Raw genomic sequence first — 11,631 nt, forward strand, 5'->3', positions numbered from 1 at the left:
GCAATCGACTTTATGATGCAATTGTTCTCCGTCATCGCCTTGGCGCTGGTTGCGCCCACAGGCGCTATGCTTCGGTTCTCCTGCTCGCAGCTAGTGATAGACAGGATTGATCCGTAAGTGGGCTAGGTATTTGTTGAATACAACTAACATCGTTGATAGCTTGGTTAATCCTGGCCAGGCTCCATCCCCGCATCTGCATCAGCTTGTTGGAGGCGTCAGAATTCTGTACCATTTGCGTGAGAAACGGGCTTATAAGTTGTAGAACTCCCTGGACATAACCATGAACCCAGACCAAGATCTCCCGACTACCTCAACATGTACTAGCTGTACATTTACGGAAGATTTTTCTAACTACTGGACTGCCGTTCTATATTTTAGAGCTCGAAATGGGACGTACAAGCGCGTTCCAACGTTCGCGAACCAGTATCTGGAGCCCGCTAACGGTGGCATCACCGTATACTACATCCCGCCGTACGACAACAAGTCCAAGGTCACAGCATTCAAAAAGGTAGGTGATAATTTGGGTCGAAATAGTCGTTTGGTGAGACTGATTATTCTAGGGTTTTCGTATGCTTATTGGAGATTCGACCAAGCGGTCCAACAAGAACGATGCTGAGTCGAAGCAGTTGAGTTTCCGGTGTTGGGAGAAGAACTTTGGCGGTGAAGCAGGAGCTCCTGGTACTGGAAAGGATACTAGAGCGCTCCCAGCTAGGCCCTGCCCGGGCGGAATTCGTGCCAATCACTTCTTCCCTACGTAAGAACTAGCTCGTATTAATATAAGATAAGTTGCAGGGACTAACGTTTTTGGTAGTTGCTGGGATGGAAAGAACCTCGACTCTCCAGATCACAAATCGCATGTCGCATATCCTTCAAGTGGATCCTTCGAATCTAATGGGCCATGCCCTTCCACGCACCCTGTCAAGATTCCGCAGCTCTTCTACGAGGTAGCTTGGGATACACGTGCTTTCAATGATCCGAATGATTGGCCAGTGGACGGCTCGCAACCTTTCGTCTTCAGCTTCGGTGACGCGACCGGCTACGGATCTCATGCTGATTATGTGTTTGGTTGGAAGGGAGATGCACTTCAGAAGGCTATGGATGCGTTCTGCAATGTCAATTGCCCACAATTGAAGACGCAGACGACGCAGAATGCTAATAGGTGTACCGTCAAGCCGAAGGTGAATGAAGCAGTTGATGAATGTGAGTTTCTCTACGCTGCTGGTTTGGAGATGTGCTAACTCAGCGAAATCCAGGGCTGACGGAGCTTCCGGGTGGAATGCAGGTTACTTATTGAGTTGGACTGAACTTTGAGAGCGAACCAAGCCAAACAACTATATTTAGAAACCCTAACTGCATGTGTTTTTCCTTGTACGCGACCTCATGGCCTGGTTCTAGAAATTGAAGAAATGAATTCTGTATTTGACTCATTGTGGAGATCAGGATGCGATATTGTTCCATGACCGCGATCATGGAAGGAGAGAAAGAGCAATAACCTATCTCGGCCGTTTACTTAGATCGCTAGCCTCTCAAGGAGACATGCTAGATATTCTCTACTTCTGTGGTATATGGTAGGGGCAAGTATGGACGGAAATTTCTATCATTTTGACGTCGTCCTTAATTCTAGCAAGAGATTTTGACGGCCGAATCTGCGCCCCTCATGCTACACATCAAGTGCAACCTCGGGAACAGGCTATGAGTAGAGAGCCAAAGGATCTTGTCAAGATCGGGGATGTAGTTCAACCACCTGCAACACCAGCTTCCGGGGCTTCAACCTGAAAATCGGCCGAATAATACGCTCATCATTCTACCAGCGAGGCAAATTTCACCAAATGGCCACCTAAATTTCCTTTACAGTCCTATTCTCGGGTTACATTCATCGGAGACATGGCCCGCCGCATATTTCGCCTCCAGGACTGTGTCCAGTATTTTCTCCTCCCCTTGCCCTCTCACCCTCTCACTTGCAGGATCCCCGATTTCTATTGCAATTCCCTGGCCCGAGAGAGCCCCCAGCCACTTCGTGTGTAGTTCTGTGTCGTCCGTTCGCCTTTTTCATTCTTGAATTGCTCGTCACGGTTCTCAAGCGAGGAGGGAAGTCGCTCCAGACCGGTAGGAACATATCCAGATGCGCTACGACCAGGTTCAGGGCTAGCTTACAAGTCATCGAGGAGAGATATGAAGCATACGGTATTGTACCCTTTCAGGGAGCATTATTTATGAGAGAAGAATTTTATTATCGACCGAGAGTCCGAGGAACTATGTGAATTATAGAGTATTTGTTTGCAGTAGCGGAGATTTCTGAGTTCTGGTCACATGATGACGTACTTCCGCCCCTTAGACACTACCTGTTACATTACCTGATTTACCTCCTGCCTAGTCACTTGCTACCTAGCCCACTATTTGCATATATAGACCTTTAAGTATACTCTTTTAGCAATCAATTCAGTTCCTCATCTCCGCGCATATCAAAAGCTTCTCCAAAAGCTTCACAGTATTGTGGGATTCCAAGCTCAAAGTTGATTGGGCAGCTCATCTTAGAACCCTTACTGGCATATAAGAGAAAGTGGAGGGAGAGGTGGATGGAAGAAGGGGAGCAATCTCCACGATGGACAGGTTCCTAGGGTGGGCTTATATATGAATTATCACCCCCGGTGACCCTAACGAGAAAGAGGACGAACGCCAAATTAACGGGGAGCGTTTAAATACAATAATCAGACTGTATTTTCATTTGAAGTCCCTCCTCTTGGAAGGTAATTACATTCGTCATTCTCATTAATGACGGATCTAGACCTTCTGATAAGCCTAGAAGATGCAAGGAAATGCCGCTAGATACCATACTAGTCTGCCTCCAGTCCCATCTATGCGCCTTTTCTCCGCTATAATCTCACGTCAGAGAAAGGATCAACAGGGAACGGCCATGCAGCACTACCTCTACCGATCCCCTTCCATTCCTATCCGCCGTCACCGAGAGCTTCACAGCCGCATGCTTAGCATCATGCATCAGCCGCTCGATGTCGAGAGTCTACTTCCAGCACCGTTTCCGTTATACAGAACCAACCTCGGAGACTTAATGTCCTGGCTATATATTTTTGCAATATGAACGTTCGGATATTTACAGTCGTGATCAACGGACCCATTTTGTCGAAGGGTGTGCCTTTGGAAAGTACCAGCTAAGCCAGTAGAGCCGAACCACAAGAGGAAGGAAAAGAGTACGCCACCCAAGGCAACCCATATGAAGAGAGTCACGAGAATGCCGATCAGCGTGAAGACAAAGTGAAAAGAGCGAGGATCGTGTAGACGAGAAACCGGCGCTATGGAAGAGAAACCTAACATACTTGCTCGTGGCGTTTTGTCGTTCCAAGTCCGCCGAAAGGTGGGAGAGAACACTCTGTCGTACGTGACTGTATTGCACATAACTCTGCATCAAGGGCGAATGTGGGCCCCTGAGTCGCACTAGTAACCAAAGATTTCCCATTCAGGTTAGCGCAGTTTTGTACACTATTTTGTAACCCGGGAGCCCTCTCGAGCACCTCCGACCAGACCAGACCTTATACAACCGCTCAGTCTAGCTAATTGACCCTTCGCAACCCCATGCCCTCTATCCATCCGCTCTAACCGCTCGATACAATCATCCGGTCGAAGTCGGCCTAGCCTTTCCGGTGCCACCTTGTTTTTCAAACCGGTACCAGAAGATTTCATTGCCTTCGTAGATGTAGTCCTGCTGCAAGAGTATTCTCTACTATAGTCAATAGGATTTACACGGGAATATCAAAGGAAAGGATTTATTTATTTACTGTAGTCGCATTGTTGCTTCCGGTAGAAAGGTTCCCCGCCTTGGATTAGAACTTTGTTAGGCCTAGGAATACGGGAATGGCTTGGTGCTCCAGCGGAGAATGGGATGTCTGAACGAAATATATACAATGACATAGCCGTACAACGAATATCGCATTACCCAATTTGGAAATGTAGAGACGGCCCGTGTTGTGGCGATCTTCACCCCGCACGGAAAACGAAGCCCTTCGGCAAGTCAGGCTGGCCCACTATACGGAACATTGCAGTTGCTTAGGAAGCATTACGCTGTCGGATCGTTTAATTCGAGTCCATCCTGTCGCGGCTTAACGGAATTGAAGTTTTCTGTCGTCGAAGATAAACTGAGGCCACTAACGCTGACCTATCCGGAGAGTTGGGAACTCTCATCACTATGGCTTGCTGCTACATTGCTGCGTCTATGATCGCCTTCATCATCCGGGGCTGTGATGCTTTGGATATCAATCTACACATCCAATACAATGAATCGGTCGAGCACGGGTACGATGAAGTCGAGGAAGAATATATCGGCGAGAAGAAGCGAGAGGACGTCGAAGCATCCGATGCTACTGTGGTATCGATATCTGGAATGACCTGTGCTGCCTGCACATCCACCGTCGAATCTGCCCTAAAGGAAGTCACCAACGTTAACGAAGTTTTTGTGTCTCTTCCGTATCAAGAAGCCAGAATTTTTCACAGCACAAAGTTGAACTACAAAGAGGTAGTTTCTGCGATTGTGGCCGTCGGTTACGACGCAGAAATCGGGGAACGAGCGAGTGCACGGAAGATCGCCACCTTGAGATGCACCGAAGAACTCGAAACACTACGGAATTCCGTAAAAGGGCTATCCTTCTTCTCCGCGGCCATCTTTGCATCTGGAACCTTCCTCGATTACTCTAGATACGCTTCCCTACTCCAGTCGCCGACTGTCCAATTTAGCAGAGATGTCATGTTGTTCGCTCTCACAACGATTGCGGCGGGCAGATACGGAATATGGATCTTCAAGAATTCCGGGAACGCTGCGCTTCACCTGCGCGTAAATATGCATACTTTGATCAGTGCATCGACTGTGGTCGGGCTTTCTCTAACACTACTAAATATGTTCCACAAAAATCCAAGGCCGGATGCTTTGTACTTTGACACAATCCTAGGAGTTCTTCTCATCATTACAGTGGGAAGGTACATGGATTTACTATCTCGCCGCAGAGCGACCGATGCATTCGCCGGCTTATATTCGCTTCGAGACCAGACATCGACGGTGATGCTAGCCAAGCTAAATGTGGTTATATCCCTTCTTCCCCTAAAGTTTCCTCCGACTGCCGCTAACTCTCTCCTTAGAAACGTGTACTGACTTCAATGGTCCGCTCCGGTGACGAAATACTAATTGAAGCATTCAACATCGTGCCCTGCGATTGTTATGTCGTTTCGGGAACCTCGCATGTAAATGAGGCTGTCATAACCGGCGAATCGCTACCCAAGACGAAGTCCGAAGGGGACTTACTCCTCGCTGGGTCAAGAAATGGACCGAATCAGCTCCACGCACGGATCAATCAGGACTTCGAAAGATCGTACCTCTCACAGCTTATTCGAAGTGTGGAGAATTCATTTAGCTCCAAGGTATCGGTCCAGTATCGCATCGATATAATTACACAATACTTCGTTGGCGCCATTTTTGCTATCGCTATTCCCACGGCAGTCTACACATATGTCACACAATGCGACCGAGGGTCAGATTGTACAGATGTGATAGATACAGCTGGGAGAAAGTTGATGACGATTCTCGCTGCAGCTTGTCCTTGTGCTTTGGGGCTGGCCACTCCATGCGCAGTCATGGCAGGAATTGGCGAGTGGACTCTCGTCTACACTGGCTAAAAGCTAATATCCTTTAGATGTTTCGTGGCAAAAAGGTATCCTCATGCTCAACGGCGGCGAAACCATGGAGCGCCTAAAGAGTATCACCCACATTGTCATGGACAAAACCGGCACTTTGACCCGAGGAACCATGACTGTTGGCGGTATAGTTGTCAACGGTCTCTGGAAAGATGAGGGAGATAAACTTGCCACCCTAATCTGTGCCGCCGAAGAGCACGGCATGGCTGCTCACCCTCTCGCCGTGGCCATTTTCCGAAAGTTTTTGCCCATATCTGGGGACATGTGGAAGAAGCTCAAGGACACCGGTGCCGCACGAAATTTTGCTCAAAGCGGAGGGCGAGGTGTGAGGTGTGAAGTTAACACTGGAGATGGGTTGTGGAGGAACGTTGTCCTTGGTAATATTTCATGGATGAAGGAAAATAATATTAGAGGGATTGAGTCTCTCTCAATAGATGTCGAAAAAGAAGGTTCCGCGGCCTTCGTAGGTGTTGATGGAGATATTGCGGCATCCATGATCCTACAGGGAAGTTACCCCTTGTGTTTCATTGACATCCATTACGCACTAATTTTTGAGCAGGACGTTATTAGGCCAGATGCAAAAGTCACAATCGACGCGCTAAAAACTCATGGAGTTGAAATCAGCATAGTATGCATACACACCTCTGTGCTTGCAATCTTCCCTCCTGCTAATATGATTCCAGCTAACAGGCGATCAGCCTGCTGAAGCTTGGCGTATTTCAAGAGAACTGGGCATTCCGGTGTTGGATTTTGCCGCGACCCCTGATGTCAAGCTGAAGCACATCAAGTCCATCCAGGCCAGAGGTGGAAAGGTCCTCATGGCAGGCTACAAAGTTTCGGGACACCAGCAATACAGCATCTGACATATCACAGGTCGGTGATGGAATGAACGACGGACCTAGTCTCGCAGCCGCCGACGTTGGTGTTATGATAGTAAATGGGCGGAAATGCCTAACCTCTGGTGGCAGCGTGCTACTTCTTCGACCCCAGCTCCAGTCACTCATCACATTGCTAGAAATCTCGAGAACGGTCATGCGACAAGTCTCCACGAATATCGCTTGGGTTATTACTTACAACGTTGTTGCGGTGGCGTTGGCGATGGGTCTTGGAAAGCCGTTGCATGTTGAGATCTCTCCGTAAGTGGCCACGGAGCCGAAGACTGAGACGTATGCTCATCAATATGTTAGGCCAATTGCGGCTGCAATGATGTCTGTGTCGTCTTCATTCATCACGGTTCAGGGTCTTTTGTTGCGCAGCCGGCTAGCGAAAGAGAAGGAGCCTGATGACTGATGGTACTATTGATGTGTAGTTGAAACGATGTCACATCCTACACGGACTCAAACCAGACACCAAATTAAGTCCGCTAAGCTCGGTGCTTTTATGAGAAGGACCGAAGATCCAGACCTCACCATGAAGAATCTTCTCTTCTACTACAGCGGATGTATGCACAATCTATTCAGGTGGGTTCCAAGATGGTCAAACGAGAGAGAGGGACACGCGTACAGGTTCCGTGTACCCCCTCCCCCCCCCCCCCCCCAAGATTCTGCGCCCTTAACGCGAAACAGCGGCTCCGGCAGGAATCTAGGGTAACATGTCTGTGGATTTGATTTGAGCCACGGGTAATTGGTGCTTTCCAGATCGAGTCACATACTCTGAGCTACCTTAATAGTTAGATATGGGGCCCTAGCACCTGAATTGTCTCCACCACCCAATTTTTTACCCACGCGATCCAATCTTCTAAGGGTCATCACGCAGAATCACTGTAGTACGTGGATTCGACCCAGATAAGGTCCTTCAATCAATTCATCAATAGCCAAGTCATCACTGGAATTAGAAATGGTATCAACATAGCTTCCATACCTGTTCCCTAGGCCGAATTCTCTACTCTAGCTTATCTTGTATTTAGAACGTCATCTCCCTGGATGCCGATCTAGAGAAAGCAGCGGAATTGCTAGCATGAGGCATCAACATGAGCTGTGGTCGAACCTGCTACACTGGAGCTCGCATTTACGTTCCCGAAGATATGTACGACTAGTTTGTTGCAGCCTTCACTAATTGAATAGGCAGCCTTCAAGTCGGCGACAAGTCCGGTCGGAACGTTGATCAAGGTCCGCAGAATAGCAAGATGCGGTATAACATCGAATCTGGAAAAGAAGACGGTGCAACGGTACGCTTGAGTAGAAAGGCTTCAAAAACTGGGAATGATTCAGCATACTACATCGAACCCAACATATTCACGAACAAGAGGCCTGGGCTAAAGACAAGTCCACAAATTTTACGCTCCGGGAATCTTGGGCCCATAATGCAGGATTTAAAGAGTCGATTCTCCGCCCTACGCTCCAAAGATGGCATCGCAAATGCTTGAGTACTAGCTGAAGGCAAAGCAAACTAGTCGCAGAGGCTTTCGTGGCGATAAAGTCTATGTCACAGAGATGCTCGAGGATGAGGACGAATGGTATCTAGCCTTGGCGATTAATTATGAGAAGTACAGTCATCACTGTTTCCAAATCCGGAGGCGTGTGTATCGAAACCGTTGCGAAAGCCACACCCAAGAAGCTGATGACTTCCTCCTCGTCCTCACCCACGGTATCGCTTTAAACGCCGTGCCCAACATTGGAGTGTCATTGCATACGAGCGAAAAGGAGGCAAGGAATCTACAAGGCATTGTTCGTTGAAAGGGACTCAACGTTCCTGGAAACCAGCCCCCTGTTCTGCTCTGCCCATGGAACATTTACCTGTTTAGATGCAAAATACAGTTTTGATAATGCTGCCGAGAAGCGTCAGAGAGATCTGTTTGCTTTCCGCAATGTACAATTGAAACTGCCTGACGAATTGAAGACCGAAAAAGAAAGCTCCGCGTTCATCCGTCTTGGTGGGAACCATGGAACTGGCCTTGCGATGGCTACGAATGATGCGATTGTGTTCGATCGGGAGAACAAGCGGCGAGGGAAAAGATACAGAAGGCGTTTGAGATTTTTATGGGAGATGAGAGGAGGGCGTGTATTATTTGTAAACATTTAACGGGGGTGCAATTCCCTCAAGATAGATATCTAGAGAGGGGAAACTAGCATTTATACGAGGCATCATTCGGTGCGAAGTGGCCGCGCAATCCATCATGTGTGCCCTGGATTAGCTCAGTTCTTTGACGGTACCCGTCGTCGTGCGATTCCAAGGCGCAAATTCCGCACTTGGGCGGAAATTAATTCCACAAGTCAAATTTAACATGACATACATAGTCTAACTTTAGTAAGGCAGCACAGAAAGCCGTGGAGTTAGTAAACCCCACCATGAAAGCGTATCAAATGAATATGGATCAGAGTCCGGAAGTCGCGAATGCTGGCTTTTAGTGTTGTATCCCAATCTGTGTACCAGTTTGAATGTGATAGAACCCACAAACGTGGTGAGCGGGATATCGAGGTTGCGGATGTTATTAAGTTAATACCTCTACTCGACAATACTTCCCTTTAAAGCTACCTTCCCATAGAAATCCCAAATCTCCGCTTTCCACCCCTCGCACTCCCTTCCCGGCATATGCTCCTTAGCCGCTTCTTTTTCCAACAGAATTCGGTACTGCTCTCCCACATAGAGCGGACTCATCGCCCTATACGCAACACGTTTCGGTACTGCACCCTCTGCGGCACCTCTTGATGTATCCCGCCAAAGGTCAAGCATGTTGATCAGGTTCAAGGGGCCGTGAACCACGCAGTCACGATGTCCTTCGACCTCACGACACCAGTCGCGCGAGTAATGGATTTTGTGGCCGTTAAAAGTCAATGCCGAGAATCGAAAGAGGGAGACTTCGGTTTGGAGAAAGTCACGCGTGAAGTTTCCTGCACCCGGTCCGTTAATTGAAGCCTAGTAATGTGTAGTGCCTTACCTTCGGGTAGGGCCTTTGGTTCCGGCTTCGACTGTTGCTTTGTCTTATCTATGATTTCTTTCTGGAAGACCCAGTTCCTACGATCTACTAGTACTACGCCCTTTTCCGTTTTGTACGCCTTCTCCACACCCACCACGAGCATCTCGTCGCCACTCTTCAATTTCTTCGGTTCCACTGACCTCATTCTCGTGATTTCCTGCACTACTTGGCCGACTCTAAGTAACTCATCTTGTCCCTGTTTCCACTCCAATTCTCCACCAGCCCACATCCTCCTCGTAAATGGCGAGAGTGGATTAACCGTTCGATCAGTTCCATCCCGGCCCAAGTCATTTTCTAGTATAGTTGGAGTGAAGTAAACTAAATGGTAACCGGGAGGAATCGGAGTTCCAGTTCGAGGCGCAGTGTTGGTAACGGAGATTCCCCGATGGAGGTTTGGGCGGCCGAGTGTCAGGCTGAGAAGTTGAACCTGGTTAGCATCAATTAGCTGCTCTCGAACGGATATCGGCTTATCCCCAAATCGTTGGAAAATTTCGTTACAGGCTTCAGATGCTGAGGCTAAGTATGGGGTGGCTAAAACTCTTTTTGACACAAGAGACATGATGAATTAGTTTACGAGTCTAGCATTGTATATTGCAACATCCGAGTTGGTGTTGAGAATTATGCAAGCTCTCAATTCTCGACGCCGAAATTCGTCACGTGCAAATGCGGTACCTGATGCGGGGAAGACATAACCGAGATAACCGAGGCTTGGGGTAACAATCAAGACTGCACATAACCTAGGCCAACAATGTGCCTGACATCATCGTTTCTGACATAATCTGGAACGACCCGGAAAAGCCAGAACCGGCCGCCACACTCGAGTTTCAGTATGTAATCAGTCATAAGATCCCTTGCAAACATGCAAAAAGGTAGCAACGGTGTGCGGCCCTTGGACACCCTGAAATGTAGACTCCCTCGAGTATTCCCACATCCATCACCACGAAATTGTAAAGCAAGAAGTTCGGAATGTCAAGAACGCTGCTTCTACCTAACGGCAGATGAGGGGGAAAGATCAATTTGAAGATATGGAAACAGTGGCGCTGGTGGTGACGGAACTGAAGGTGGACTTTGAGATCATACCTGTGATTCTGCATGAAGTGAGACTCGACGGGGTGCTCGTAGAGATGAGTTACGCGACCTTCGTATATCAAATTTGAAGCCTGGCATCTATCAAGCAGAAATGTAGTAGCTGATTTCTAATGGATAGGCTACACGCCAGGGTTGCCACTTTTATAGTAATTACTATTTTTTAAAAAACGTTATTATTACTTAATTACATAAGCTATAATTCTAAAAATTAATATATAGATGCTAAGTAAACTAGTCTATAAATCTATAAATTTAAATTCTAAAAATTATATTTAATACATTTATTGTCGGTTGACCTGGGTTCGATCGAACAAACGTACGCCTAAGGGGCGTACTAAGAGGTAAGTAGGCAAAGATCTTCTTATTATTAACTACTGCCCTCTCTCTTTGTACAAAGAAAGAGGGCTCTTAAGTACACATAGCCCCTAACGCATAGGCTAGATAGCTAACGTTTTAGGCAACCTAATTTAGCTGTACTTATGTATAGACACTAGTAACTTTTTATTTTTATAAATTAAGTTGCTTACTTGCCTTACTTTATTTTTTATTTTTCTTTATACTATCCTCTGCATCCTTTCCTCTTCTTCTTTGTACAGGGCCTATAGTGTACTGCTAGTTTGCAACACCTGCTAGCTTTTTAGCCTGCGTACAGCATCTCTTTCCTACAGAATAGATCCTGTGCTTAGCTAGAGCATAGAGAAGCTCTTGCCTAAACATATAAAATAAGTTGTTAAAATCCTGTTATGTCTAGCCTTTAAAGTCTTCTATAAAGTTAGACAGACTGTACTTTTCTGTACGCATAAAGACAAAGGTATCTACTATATATAAGGTTTATTATACTTAGGAGGGATTTATTAACATGTTAAGGCAGTCTACTAAGAAGGTAAAGTTAACCTCCTTTTATAGTATTATTCTAGACACGTAGGTTATCT

At 47.1% G+C, this 11,631-nt stretch overlaps 5 protein-coding genes across 5 annotated transcripts; 4 read left to right on the plus strand and 1 right to left on the minus strand.

The window, feature by feature from the left end:
* Positions 1-12: 12 nt before the first annotated feature.
* On the plus strand, positions 13-1,294 carry BDR25DRAFT_330036 (uncharacterized protein; the record flags this gene model as incomplete). The annotated part of the gene is made up of 6 exons (XM_033692495.1): positions 13-113; positions 160-214; positions 263-508; positions 561-754; positions 812-1,200; positions 1,254-1,294. The coding sequence occupies 6 exons, from the start codon at positions 13-15 to the stop codon at positions 1,292-1,294; spliced, it is 1,026 nt and encodes a 341-aa protein (XP_033539689.1).
* A 2,796-nt stretch (positions 1,295-4,090) lies between these two features.
* BDR25DRAFT_386086 (HAD-like protein) lies at positions 4,091-6,984 on the plus strand (the record flags this gene model as incomplete). The annotated part of the gene is made up of 7 exons (XM_033697979.1): positions 4,091-5,062; positions 5,143-5,539; positions 5,694-6,157; positions 6,254-6,322; positions 6,378-6,506; positions 6,568-6,830; positions 6,882-6,984. Exons 1-7 carry the CDS (start codon positions 4,199-4,201, stop codon positions 6,982-6,984), a joined length of 2,289 nt encoding a protein of 762 aa, XP_033539690.1. The 5' UTR covers positions 4,091-4,198.
* Positions 6,985-7,663: 679 nt separating this feature from the next.
* BDR25DRAFT_320456 (uncharacterized protein) lies at positions 7,664-8,059 on the plus strand (the record flags this gene model as incomplete). The annotated part of the gene is made up of 2 exons (XM_033691904.1): positions 7,664-7,719; positions 7,762-8,059. The coding sequence occupies 2 exons, from the start codon at positions 7,664-7,666 to the stop codon at positions 8,057-8,059; spliced, it is 354 nt and encodes a 117-aa protein (XP_033539691.1).
* A 296-nt stretch (positions 8,060-8,355) lies between these two features.
* Positions 8,356-8,619, plus strand: BDR25DRAFT_197237 (uncharacterized protein; the record flags this gene model as incomplete). The annotated part of the gene is made up of 1 exon (XM_033684351.1): positions 8,356-8,619. A coding segment is annotated over one exon (264 nt), but the record flags the coding sequence as incomplete, so codon positions are not given.
* A 519-nt stretch (positions 8,620-9,138) lies between these two features.
* Positions 9,139-10,204, minus strand: BDR25DRAFT_338129 (uncharacterized protein; the record flags this gene model as incomplete). The annotated part of the gene is made up of 2 exons (XM_033693256.1): positions 9,572-10,204; positions 9,139-9,524 (listed from the first exon to the last, which is right to left on the minus strand). The coding sequence occupies exons 1-2, from the start codon at positions 10,167-10,169 to the stop codon at positions 9,139-9,141; spliced, it is 984 nt and encodes a 327-aa protein (XP_033539693.1). The 5' UTR covers positions 10,170-10,204.
* Between the last annotated feature and the right edge of the window lie 1,427 nt (positions 10,205-11,631).

This window comes from Lindgomyces ingoldianus (assembly GCF_010093535.1).
Source record: "Lindgomyces ingoldianus strain ATCC 200398 unplaced genomic scaffold BDR25scaffold_70, whole genome shotgun sequence".
Taxonomy (NCBI): Eukaryota; Fungi; Ascomycota; class Dothideomycetes; order Pleosporales; family Lindgomycetaceae; genus Lindgomyces; species Lindgomyces ingoldianus.